The 13,222-nt window shown below is 36.6% G+C and overlaps 1 protein-coding gene across 7 annotated transcripts in view; it reads left to right on the top strand.

Moving 5' to 3' along the window:
- Nucleotides 1-13,222, top strand: part of VTI1A (vesicle transport through interaction with t-SNAREs 1A) — a 298,773-nt gene that overhangs the window by 7,406 nt on the left and 278,145 nt on the right. For all 7 annotated transcript variants that reach the window (XM_032988596.2, XM_032988597.2, XM_032988599.2 and 4 more), the window contains exons 2-3: nucleotides 985-1,043; nucleotides 5,703-5,813. In XM_032988596.2, the coding sequence (XP_032844487.2) occupies nucleotides 985-1,043; nucleotides 5,703-5,813 (170 nt within the window). The remainder of the gene's footprint in view (nucleotides 1-984; nucleotides 1,044-5,702; nucleotides 5,814-13,222) is intronic.

Raw genomic sequence — 13,222 nt, 5'->3', positions numbered from 1 at the left:
TTTTGTTGTTTACTTCATTGACACAATGGGTGGATCTACAGTCTGAAGGATGGAAGATGTGGCCATGAGAGGGGAACAAGGTGATGCAAAAGGCATTGCAAATGGTAGTATTGAAGCTCCTGAATGCCCACAGTGATTAAGCAATGTGGGGACTTTTTATTATCCAGTGACTAGATATTACTCAGAAAGTCCCCTTTCATGCTGTAACAAACCAAGTGGTCAAGGAACTGGAATATTTGGCAGGTGTGACACTGAATCTCAGTTCTCGGTTCATATTGGATTCTCTGACTGAGAATGTATGGTTAGCAGCAGGTCGAAAGTCAGACATTCTCTCTGTTGCTGGGATATAGACTTTTTGGGGAACCTGGCAGATGATGATTGCTACATATAGCTTATAACTGATTTTAATTTTTTTAAATTTTCATCTTTTATTACTAATTTTCACTTTTACTGCTACTAGAAGACAGTGATTTTCGTGCAGTTCACATGGCATTTCATTTTGGTTTTGTTGAAGCAGAAGAAACTATTCTAGACCCAGCATAGGAGTAGGGGAATAGAAATCTCATCGTTCTTCGATATCTGGCTTCATTATAAGTGGGATGCTTGTTTTTGTGCATCTCATATTTTGCAAAGAAATAAGACTTTGTGTTTAAACCATATTTTTTTTCCCGTTTGGTGTAAGTATGTGCCTTCTTACGCAAGCATCTGCTGAGGCATACCTCCTACACCTGCAGCAGCTGTAACTGCTTTCCTAACTAGCAAATGCTGCATAACAAAGCAGACGACTTCCAGCATTCTCCAGTCTCTCTTTATTACTTTTTTTTTTTTTTTTTAACTAAGGTAGGTATCACAGTGTGTGATGATGTCACACAGAATAAATCCCTTGAGTCAGTTTTAACTGATATATGTAAGCTTTTGAAATGGTGTATTTTTCTTTAATGGTAAGAGCACAATTATATTGGTATTTTCACAATTTTATTTCAGATGAGAAGAAGCAGATGGTTGCAAATGTTGAGAAACAGCTCGAAGAAGCAAGGGAACTGGTACGTTTTGGCTTTTCATATGTTAACTGCAAATTCCTAGGGAAAATAATAGGATCTTTAGTGGTAACATTTAACACACATGATGTCCAAAAAATACTTAACAATAACATATTAGAAAATGAAATAATATTTTTGAAATAGTTCTTATTTGAGGATAAGGAATACCCAAGAGGAGTGTATCCATTTTAATCTTGTGTTAAGTGATTTAAAGTTTGCATTATTGCTGTAAGCTATTACAGGCTGCTACAGGCTTTGAGTTGTAGATTAGGTCTTTTACTTTAGGAGCTGAATTAAATATTTACACACCTGTACTGGTGTTTTGTTTTGTGTTGTTTTTTCTTGTAAGACCCATGCATCTATTTGATTTAATCAGTCTGATTGCCTTATAGAGCAGTAGATCTTTTTTTCTCTTTTAGCAAGTGAGGCATCAATATATTTAGTTGCTTGAGGTCAAGGGTGCAATGGTAGCATGGATTACTGATCTGAGAAGAATATATATGTTAACCAAGCATTAGTTAGTGGTCCACAGTGACAGAAGAAAGCAATATGTGTTAAGCAACTGTGACTTTTTTTTTTTTAATTTTGTTCCTGTTACAGCCTGTCATGTCCTCCCTCTGGATGGAGTATAAAAGTAAAGTTTTGTAGATATGGAGTAACTGAACAAAGATGCTGGTGACAGCTGAGATTGACTTTTTCCCTCACGGACAATAGTTCCTTGCCTGAAGTTGCTTTTGCTTATTGCTTGCAAATGAGTGTGGTCTATCTAGTGTCAGAAATGTAATCTGATTGTTAGGATAGGGAAAGGAAATTAGTTCTCCTAGCCTGAAAGTTCTTATAATTGAGCAACTTGGGTCAATGATTTGGTTACTAACTAAGCAGTAATATTGAAATTAATTTCTTTTTTTTTAAGCAGCATAGGAAGAGAAAGGTCTCTAGAGTGTTTGTTGACATACCTGGTGCTTTTAGTCTAAGAATTGGATTAATCTTATAGTCCAGATCATGGAAGTAGCATCCAGGAAAGCTGCTTCTTGGCGTGACTCCCTTCAGGTTTACCCTGTGAGGATGGCAAGGTGCCTAACCTCTCTAATTTAGTATTCTCAGTGAGAAACATGGTAAAATTACTGTCATGAGGGTGTTCTGAAGATATATTAAAGCCTTTTAGGCACTTTCATATTCAGACAGCTGAAAGAAAGTAAAAATCTAGAAAGGTTTTTCCTCTACTTTTCACTACAACTTGACATGCCAAAAAAGCATAGCAGTACAGGGAAATTGTGGCATGGGTGGTCTCATGAAAAATCATTAGAATTTGGTTTCCTACTTGAAGTGAGATTGGAAGGAGCAGAAATTGAGTCAATGGCTCATTACTTCTCTCCTTATGTCAGAAAAAAATCATCTAAATTAGTATATATTATAAGATTAAAAAGTAAAACCTGTATCTGTATGTTTATCCTAATGATGAACTTCATTTAATGTACTGGCTTTTCTTTCACGCTTTTGTTTTAGATCTTGTTGTTAATGCTTCTAGACAGGTGCTTAATTCAATTATTGGCTTAAAGCAATTACCTAACATGTTTGTGATTAATGTCAAGGCTTGGATTTAAAAATCAATTTGAACAAACCTGCTAATAACAGAACTGATTAAAAGGATCCTCTTTTAAACTAAAGGCTATAGTAGAAAATAAAAATAAACCAAATTCCTTACTACTGGTAGTTTTCATACATTGGTTTGCGTCATTGTCTTGAGTAGTCAAAGCTGGGTTTAGCTGATTTTGATTTTATTTCCTACTTAGCTAGGAAATAGCACTCTCATGTATTATAAATATTATTATAGAGATAATTTATTTACATTGACTAACCATTGCTTGTTTTAAAACGCTGTCTGCTTTGTTTGGGTAAAATCATTGGTGTAATTGATTTGATCTGTGTGCAGAACTGACACCAAAACTTGCCGATTCCCACAGTCCTTTTTCAAGGCAAAGCTGGTTGAGTAAGAGATCGCTGGAGAGAGATCCAGTAATTCTACATCCCGTGTGGACTATCTGAATGTTATTTTTACCAGGTTTTTAAGCAAAGTGAATGTTGTGATAACCCTAGAGAAATTCTTTGAGTATAAAATCTAACATTGTGCTAGAAGAGCTAGAATTAGCATTTTTGAGTGAAATTCTACTTTTAAGAAGAAAAAACTGTCAGTGTGTTATTTGCCTTTATGTTTTATGAGGGACACATTACAAAATTGTTGTGCTGCAAATGCTAGGTTATTCTTATCTAGACACTTGGCTTTTTAATAATGCACATAAATTTAGTGTTGCAAATGCTAGGCTATTCTTATTTAGACATTTGTGGGTTTTAGTGTAGATCTCTATCTTAGTTCCAGGACTTTAGAGTCAGAATAAAGTAGTGAAGCTTACAACTTTGATAAAATGCTAGCAACTGTCCAGAGCATGTTCATGTGGAGAAGTTCCTGTGGGTGGGGGAGATTTATTTTGGGATCTCAATGGACATTAGCAGCACTACCTTACTTTATTTTATTTTTGAATGGAAATACCAGTGGTTGTTCTGCTTTATGCTGTATTCGGTGATGGGAGTGTAGTGGATATTGTTAGGAGCCAACCTACTAGGTTAAAACCCTGAGAAGCCTTAAGGATGGGGACTGGTTTATGAATTTGGGCAAGAGTTCGGTGCCAGAGTGCTCAGCTTCACCACAGTGGTTGCAAGTTTGAACATAAGCAATAACAGAAGTTTGAGCTTGAAGGTTTTCTGAAGAAAACTTGATCTTCTACAGATGTTTTGAGATTTAAGTGCAAGGTTATTTTAAAGTTGAATATAGTTCTGTTCTTGTGTGTGAAAAATATGATTTTATGACCATTGAGGCCTGAAAATGAAGATGCATGAAATTAGGTTGCATTCAGGTTCACACTTGCTTGGACCACTATCTTCTGCATTGACTTCTCATGGAAATTTATCAGCCCAGCCACAAAGTGTACCCGCTTAATCTCATGATGAAACAAAAATAGGCATTAAACACTGGTCAGCCTAAATATGCATACATCATTTTTCCTTGGACCCTACGCTTCTTAGAATGAACGTTTTGGATTTTATGGACTGTGGTCTGATCCTTGCTGCAAATTCTGTATTCACTGGGAGATGTTTTCATTTTTATATAATAGATAAGAATTGAGACTTCATTAAAATATCCTGACTTTGCACATACAATTATATAAATATGAAGAATGCTTTCTATGTTTATAGAACATTTGAGATTAAATATATTGAGATGAAATTGATAAGAAGCCATTAATTCCAGCTATTGGTTTAATTTATAAAACCCAGTTGGAAAGTTAAGCTTGAGCCAAAGACCTGGTAGAATTAGAAATTGCTTTGTACTTTTCAATTCATTACTGATTGTTTAATTAAAATCTTCTTTACGGTTTATTATTGAATTTAATTTTGTATAATCAGAATAAATCAGGTGGAATGACTTTTCAGTATCTGGTAATTCTACTGATTAAGTTCAGATGCTTTTCTTATGATATGAGGATGAAATTTCAAAGTGTAAGCAAGTGATTACATAGGAGTAAACTGTAGCTGTCCCTTGTGAAGACCTGTAACCAGTAACTTGGGATCCTAATTGAAAAACATTTCTGTTCCAATGCTATATTGCTCAACTGAGATCAGTAGGAGGTAAGTAAATATTGTTTCAGGTGCCTACAGCAACCAAGGAGAGGTAGTCTTTTATCTAAGTAAGTTGGAAAGATTTTAAAAGGCAGGTAAGAGATTCTTGAGATGTGCAAAATAGAATTCCCAAACAGGCAGCACCATGTAGAGGAGGCTCCCTGACCCAGTGGGCAGGTAATTAGCAGGTAGCTCAGCCCTAATTTATAGCTTCTTTTGATTTTCTGTACCTCTGTGCCATATTCTTGTGTTTTAGGCCCGTTAGTATCCTACATGCAAGAATAATTAAAAGAAGCTTTTGAAAGTTATATTCTGTCTCTGACGTTTTAATGCATACGACTATATACAAGTTCTTGGATAGTATTGTCATTAAACCCTGAAATTCAGATATTTAATATACCTACATGCAGATCTGGAATGTAGATTTAGGCAACCAGGTGAGCCTTGTAATACTGCTGAGTAAGCATTATTTAAAAGAACAAGAATTATTTTATTAAACATAGAGGCTGGTGGCAAATAAAATTTTAAACGTGTATATATATATACACACATATGCATGTATATATGTACACTCGTGTGTGTGTGCATATAAAATAAATAAAATGCCTTTTTCAGCCAAGGGTTTCCAAAACCACATAGCTAGATGGAGATAGGTTTTCTTCTGAACTAAGCTCATTTGCAGAAAGTTATTTAACCTCAGTTTTACTATTTTCTTGTAATAAAATGTATTCATCACATTTGGAATTGAAATCCAGAAATGTGTGACTAGAATAATTTGTTCTAAGTGTTAATAATATTACTTTTGTCACTTGTTTGTTGACTTAAGGCTATGTAAAAATTTTGATAATTTTATATATTGTAGAATAAGCAACATTATTCTTGATGAAGAAGGAATATCGCTTAGTATTTGTGCACAATTTAGGCAAATTCATCCTTGCTTTAGTTACCTTTTGATTTACATGTCTCTCCTTTATTTTTACTTGCTAGCTTGAGCAGATGGAACTTGAAGTTCGAGAGATACCACCTCAAAGCCGAGGAATGTACAGCAGTCGAATGAGAAGCTACAAACAAGAAATGGGAAAACTTGAAGCTGATTTCGTGAGTTTTTAACATATTACATAAAGAAGGCATCTATGAGAATTTTAAAAATGTAATAGTGCAATTATTCAGGCAACTGAGAGGATGTTTTTGACTAGTGTAAGAGATGAGTTTTGCGTGTGTCTTCCTGTATTTGTGCATGGATGAAAACCAAACTGGGGAAGAGAAGCTTTCCTTTTTGTAGCAGTCTCATACCAAAATTCAAGTTGCTAGCCTTCTGTCCCTTTGCCCTCGATCTGAATTGTTTCTGTGCCATTAAGCGTTGTGAGTGTTAATGCTGGAAGCAAAATAATCAGCTTTTAATCCTGTTTATCAAGGAATGACTGGTGGATCATCAGAATTAATACTTAAATTATAATTCAAGTATACTCAGAGTGGAAAATGATGGTTTGTTTAAGACGGCTTGTAATGTGGGCAGTAACATGAAAAGCAATGTAATTTCCAATCCATGGGGTTTTTGAATGTAGTTTATCTCATGTGCACTTCATTTCTTAGTCTCTGTGCTTTCTTTTCTATTGCACTTAAATTCTTCTTGGCTTTTGTACAAATCGGTTATAAATACTACATTTTTCAAATAATGGATGCAAACTAACAAAATTCCCTTGTCTAGGGGCTTCTGCTACAGTTATCAGTCCTTTTTTGTGATTAGGATTTGCATTGAATAGATTTACATAGAGACAAAACTGTTTCCTCTAAAAGCCTGAAAAAGTTCAAAGGGATTCCAGAGCGTAAGAAAATTCTGTGTTAATTGTCGGCAGCTCAGTTCCTCCAGGGTGGGGAGAAATAAGTAACTAGTGGCAGTATTTTTCATTCACTGGAGAACAGTGAATTTTCTTGGGTTGCTGGCAGCAGTTTATTCCTTCAGGGGAGGGGAGTCAATGTTTATACTTTCAGCCAGGAAATCCAGCTGACTGTCACTTCTCTGTGCTTCTGCCAAGTTGATGAGTCGCACAGAAATGTATTCATTAGAAGATAGTTGCAATATTTTAAAGTTTGAGAAATGTTAGGATAAAAAAACTTGCATTAAAATTTTGAGACAATCTCATGCCATTCCCCTGTAGGAAGTGCATATGACCTACTGGCTAAACAGTGGCTTCCAAGAGAGGGAAATTTCTGGACCAGTAGTGAATGTTGTTAATCTTCTCAGATGTGGGAGAATTTTCTGTCAGCATATATTTGTTGCTGTCCTGATTCTCTGTGTAGGCAGACAGGGGAACTGGTAGTTCCATATTCCCAGGCGATAGGGAACAGGAGAGTTCAGAACTAGACACTGTTTATGGACAAAGAGAAGTAAGTGTGTGTTGAAGAAATGCATCAGAGCACTAGGAGTTACGTGATCGAAAGAATGCAAGCTTGTCCTCAGAGCTAAGGAGCAAAAATAACATGAGAAAGAGGAAGGAACCAACAGCCCAAACCCAAGGATGGCATTCAGCAGAAGATCAAGGAAAGAAAGTGGAGTGTAGGATGGAGTAAAGTACTGAAAGAAAAAAACATCTATGCTTGGAAAAATCTCAGTTACGTAGAAAATAGTGTTGTTACAGCTAAATTCCTTGCATAATTCCAGTTTCTAAGTACTAATATTTTTCAAAGTTTGCATGTGAGGGTTTGAGAATCTTTTGGGACTATTCTCCAGTCAAATAGCGACTTGTTGGAAACTATATAACAAAATAATTCAGTTGTGAGTTCAAAGGGAGGAGAGGAGGAAGGAAAGAAAATGTTATTTTGACTCCATACGCTACAGGACTGCTGAAGGTAGAAGTTGAAAATATTCTGACCTGTTTGACTGTAAGCAGAGCATATAGCGTATGTGTAAGAGCTTTAGCAGACCTTTAGGGAAAGCACCTTTAGGTACTTTTAAAATTAATTCACTTTTATGGATTAAGGGAAATTCTTAACTGGAAATGATACTGGAAATTTCAGGTTAGAATCAGGTTCCAGGTTTGCTGGTCAAAGTTCTTGGCTTTTCCAAAAGACATGCAGATGTGAGCGTGTGAAATCAAGTGTTCTTTATAAATGGAGTTGGAATCTCAGATGGATCCCGCTGTATTTGGCTTGGCAGTTTTCTTGTGTGAAGTAGCACTGAGCTGAGGACATTTCTCAATCATCTTGAAGTGTGTGTTTCGTTTTAAAGAAATCATGTCTGTGAAATGAACTGCAAAAATTATATACCTCAGTATACAGTCTTTTTCATTAAGTTCTGTATTTCAAACGGAGTGAGTGCAGAACTGGCAGTTGTAGTTTTCTTTTATATTCATCATAATGAAACATGAGGTTTGATCTTGTGGTTATTTGTATGCTTTATAGCATCTTGAAAATTTGCCCTCACCCAAGCAGTTATGGAAAACAGAAGCACAGCAATGTATTTAAAAGTTAGGAGAAGCAAACATGAGGTATGTGGACTGTCCACTCACTACTTGTAGGATGGATAATGTTAAGGTTTATTTGTGACGTAGTATCTAATTGGTGCATTTATTTGATCTTGGGCAGTATGTGTAATAATGACAAAGAAGTGACTTTAATATTATTTACTGCATGCTGTGGCATCTTAATGAATATATAGTGTTTTTTTTCCTATGCACTTTACTGTGTCAGAAGTATTCCGAAAAATACAGATTTAAGCTTGGTTGAGCTGTACTCTGAAAAGTTACTTCAAACATGGCTTGTTCATCTCTAATTTTGTAATCAAAGAGGAACAAATTGCAAATAAGAGATTTACTTCCCCTCATTGCTAATGCTTGTTATCTTGACTCATGCCTTGATATCAGCGCTCTGCAGTCCAGAGGTGTGTGTGAAAGCAGTGACGTCAACCCCACCCACTGCATTGCACCTGGGGAGCTGGTAACACGCTAATTGCGTTAAGTCGTATTTGAGGAGGAAAAGCCACCTTTCTCCATCTTGTCCCTTCATCTTGGAGTGGAACAGTGGTAATGAAAAAAGATAGCTCAATTTTTCATTAAGAGTACTCAGCACGGCACTGTGAATATGGATGGGGAAAACTAACAAAGCAAGCATTTGCACCTCAACTTAAGGTAGCAGTGGTTTCTGATGCTTGCCTCAGTGCTGTGCAGTCTTCCATGGGGAGTAGATGCCTGGGGAGAAGTATAAGACTAGGGCAAGCATAAAGTGATACTTCTTTGCAAAAAGGCTGTGTGCACCTCAAAAGGCTATGTTTCAGGCTTGCTTGCTGTGTGTGATAAATGTATCAAAACAGAATAAAACCTTTTGCTGTCTTTCTTAAGTTGAAGATGTAAATCTTGGTTTTATTATCATATTTTCCATAGTATATACCAGTACTGCATTTTTATATCAGGGTTTCATTCCTGTTAGGTCACAAAGCTGCAGTCACAAACCTGCGGTGGCTCTGGGGCTCCTGCTCCGACCAGGCTTGCTGGGTTGCAGACTGGGATAATGGCTCTATCTGGTGGCCCGAAGTGGAGTTGCAGACCGCGTACTTTTGCTTTCTGGGTTGATCAAGGTCTTGGGATCACTTGGTAAAGAGTTCCTGAAATTTAAAACAATCTTTCTACGAGCAGGTCTTCTTCCTGCGGCAACCAATGCACCATTATGTGGTTTGAGCATGTGAATATTTTGATCTTGACTATTTCAGATGTAGAATGTCTGTGGTGACTGCCTGCATGAAGTAAATTCTAAATGCAAAAAACCTTTATATTTTATTGTAGTCTTTTAAGTAGATGGACTATATTTTTTTCAAATAAACCATTTTTGGTTAATTGTTACCTGAAAATAACCAGTGATCTTTAAATAGTGGGGATATGCGGTGGTAAAAGGCTTTCCAGATTTTATAAACATACTTTGACCTCAGTCTGTCCCAGTTTATGTGAAGCTGTAACTGTATAAATATAGCAGAAGTGTGGTTATCTTATAGTATTTATATTCACCCCAAAGGTTCCATGTACTCAACATGGGGTACCATAAAAAAGAAAAAGAAGAAAAAAGGCATTTTCTTGAAAAGCTTACAGCTGAAGTGTGAGGCATTCAAATAGATGGGGAAATGTAAAAATCCAGTAAGACCATAATACACAGTAATATTCTTATTACAAAAACGAGTACTACACAGTCAGTGCTGAAAGTGGGATGGGCATATTCAACAAGAAAAATAAGCAGCAAATAAAGGCGGCAGCACAGGAACTGTTCCTATTCTGTTACGGCAGCACAGAGGCAAATTTTATGGGTAGCATTTGTTATCAATCCAAGAGACAGTAGTCATTCCTTTTAAAGACTCAGAATTGGTACTTTGGTTATTCTGACCTTCAACTTAAAAGCAAAAAAAAAATGAGGGGGAGAAGTCATAGATATATAGACAGATACATTGTACAAAACATGACTAAACTTTTAAACATTTTGGCATTTAACAATAGCTTCAGTTCAGTAAATAGTGAAAATACATGCTCACATTTCGTACCTCAAACAGGTTCTGTTTAAGATCATTGTTAAAATGGCAACTGCTGTCAAGCTTTAAAAACTTTTAAGCAGATAAGCAATGGAATTTCATTTGATAAAGTCAGCTCTTTTGTGTGATTCTGAAGTACCACCTGAGTCCAAATGCTCACCTGAACAATTTACAGCTGTGTCAGTTATATTCTGGCTGCTTTTTGCAGATACTGCTACCCTTATTTCAGGATCAGTCACCTACCCAGACAAATATTCATGTGACTACAAGCATAATGAACAACATTTGTCAAGTGACAGGTTACTGGCCTGTATCTTTATGGCCAGAGTCTTCCCTAGCTTTACAGTTTGAGCTAAAGGTTTGGAGGCTCAACTGTTGCTGCTGGATTATTTTGATTATTGTTTTGTAGTTACAAAATCATAAACTGTGTGGGACACGTGTCTGTCTTCATAGTTGTATCCCAACGATGTTATTAAAAACAGGGAACCCACCATACACATCGTGTATGCACTGCACCCTCCACGGGCAGGCATGCCTGCCTGTAGTGAAAACCTGATCCTGCTGACAAATTTGGAACTTCTGAAGTTGGATTAGTTTTTACTATGTGAGTAGTACAGCTCTTTTAACAGGGCTGTGGAGGTTTTGTTTTAATGCACACAAGATTGAACTGATTAAGTTTCAGAAGAAAGAATTTGAAATAGCTGATGAAGTACTTTGACAATCTAATTTTGAGAAAGCATTTTGTGAGCAACAGTTCCTTCGCTGTGCCATTTTTATAAATACTGTCTCCTTGACATAAGCAATCAGTCCTCTGTACTGTATGCAAACTGCTCTATACAGAGGCACTGGTTTTTATCTTCTGTTCCTTTTCTAATACTTCTGATATGATATTTGTCTGCCTGACTGCTGCTGAACATTAGGCCAACTTCTTTTCTATAGAAGAGTCAAATTCCACATTGTCTTCGGTTTGTTTTCACTCATGTCCCCACCTTGGCGGGTTTGTGGTTGAAGAAGGTGGAGGCATTTGACATTTCACAATTACTTTATTTATAATACTACTATTTTAAATGGGGAAAAGGTGATATCGGAAAGAATTTTATATTTTTTTTTCTAACATTCAAGGCCTAAACTGAGTTTTGGATGAAAGATTAAGAGGTGGTATAACTGTAATAAACTTGCCCTAATTTATTTACATCTTAAGGATTTTGTAATAGTTTTGTGTGGAAGTATGGAGAAGGAAGGAAATTTATTTTGCCATGAAATTTACTAGTGATGACACGCTTTTCACTAGAGGAAAGTGTGAAAGATGGGAGTTAACATGTTTAATTTGTAATTAACCTAAGGGGTTATGATCATCTTAACTGAGATTCCTGAGAGGCCAGACCAGTGAAGCACAGTTTACCTCCTGGGTTTTATAATTCTGTAGGTATTTCTTACAAAGAATCCTTCCATGCATGACCAGTAAGATGCATCTCATAACATAGTGTGTGAAGCAATAATATGCTGGGTAAAAGCATCCATGTAACAAATTTTTTATGTCAATAAAATTAATTCCTTAGCTAGATTCTTCTCTTAACTGACTTCACCTTGATACTTATAGGAAATTCTGTGCGTCTCTTTCCAGAGATGCTGCTCATCTCTTAACACGTAGGGATAAGAGTGGTGAGTTTTGTGGCATGCTGTTTCTTGGTCCTTCAGCAAGTCAGTGACTTACAGTGGAGGTGATGCACATGATTTTTAGAAAAAACAGTTTGTGAAGCACTAGACTTGGCTGAGTGATTACAAATAAAGGTGCTTTCAGGAAGTGATTTGGTGAGTCTGATAATACTTGTGTCTGGCTGGGGGCTATGAATGAAAGGCATATTGACTCATACAGTGCCCTGTAAGCATTCATGCCTCTTTCTTTCTTCCTTCACACACAAAATGTTTCTGTATTAAATGAAGCTGAAAAGTGGTCTATAGCAGAATGAAATCCTTTTGTAAAACAAATTTTAAGGCATGCAATAGAAATTCAGCACGACATCAGCTCTGCCTTTTTCACTAAACATGCTTTCTCACCTGGCAGTCTTTAGACATGTCTGGAGGCCAGCCTTCGTCAGCCTTTCCCAGGTAGAGAACTGTCATTTCTCTGTTGACCATGTAATTTGTTCTTATGTTAAAACTTCTACTCTGCAAAGTGGTAGAATTAAATGTTTGCTGTTCCTCCTAGCAGAGAGTGGAAGAAGCAGTGTGCACTCAAAATGACTTCTAGCCAGCTGGTGAGTAAAGTGACTTCACATACAGAAAGTGAATGCTGGTTTTTGGGGGGCAGAAGGAGGAAGGCTTTCATGTTTCCCAGTTTCTTGGTGATTTCTTATTTTAGTCAAGTTATACTCTCCTACCCGTCATGCAAAAAGAAGCAAGCTGTCATTGTCCTGCTTTTGATAGCAGCAGTAATTAAGGTTCTGCAGTTGGAATGTAGGTGTGGAGTGCGATGACGAATAAGCAGAACAGAGCGTATCTCACATTCCCTTCATTGTATTGCTCACCTGCACTCATATAAGTAAAAGTTTGATTTGGTTTCTATCATGAGTTAGAAACATAAAGATTTCAAGAAAAAAACAGCAGACGAGCTGAGCAAAAAACCCCATAGGTTTAAAGTGCTTGCTTTTCAGACTAGAACTGTACTCTCAAGTTCCTTAATGTGTTATTACTCATTTTTTTTCCAGCTAAAGCAAGGCTAATTTGTGTTTGACTGCAAAATAGGGAGAGACGTGCTACTGATAAAGCAAAAAAAAAAAAACAAAACAGGGAGAAAGTACCGTTTTGACACTGGAAGGATTAATTATAGCCCTTTTCAGATTTCTTGATTTGTTTGTTCAGGGAGTGACACTAGATGGCACTGTTTGTTTGCAAAGCAAGTCTTTTTTTTTCTTTCTTCCCCCCTCCCCCCCCACTCCTTTCTTTTTTTTTCCTGTTTCTTTTTTTCCTTTTTTGCTTTGGTAGTAACTGAAATTAC

Source organism: Tyto alba, unplaced genomic scaffold, assembly GCF_018691265.1.
Source record: "Tyto alba isolate M040663 unplaced genomic scaffold, T.alba_DEE_v4.0 Super-Scaffold_1, whole genome shotgun sequence".
Classification (NCBI taxonomy): Eukaryota; Metazoa; Chordata; class Aves; order Strigiformes; family Tytonidae; genus Tyto; species Tyto alba.
The sequence above is the reverse complement of the archived record's forward strand: the minus strand, read 5'-3'. Positions and strand labels throughout refer to the sequence as shown.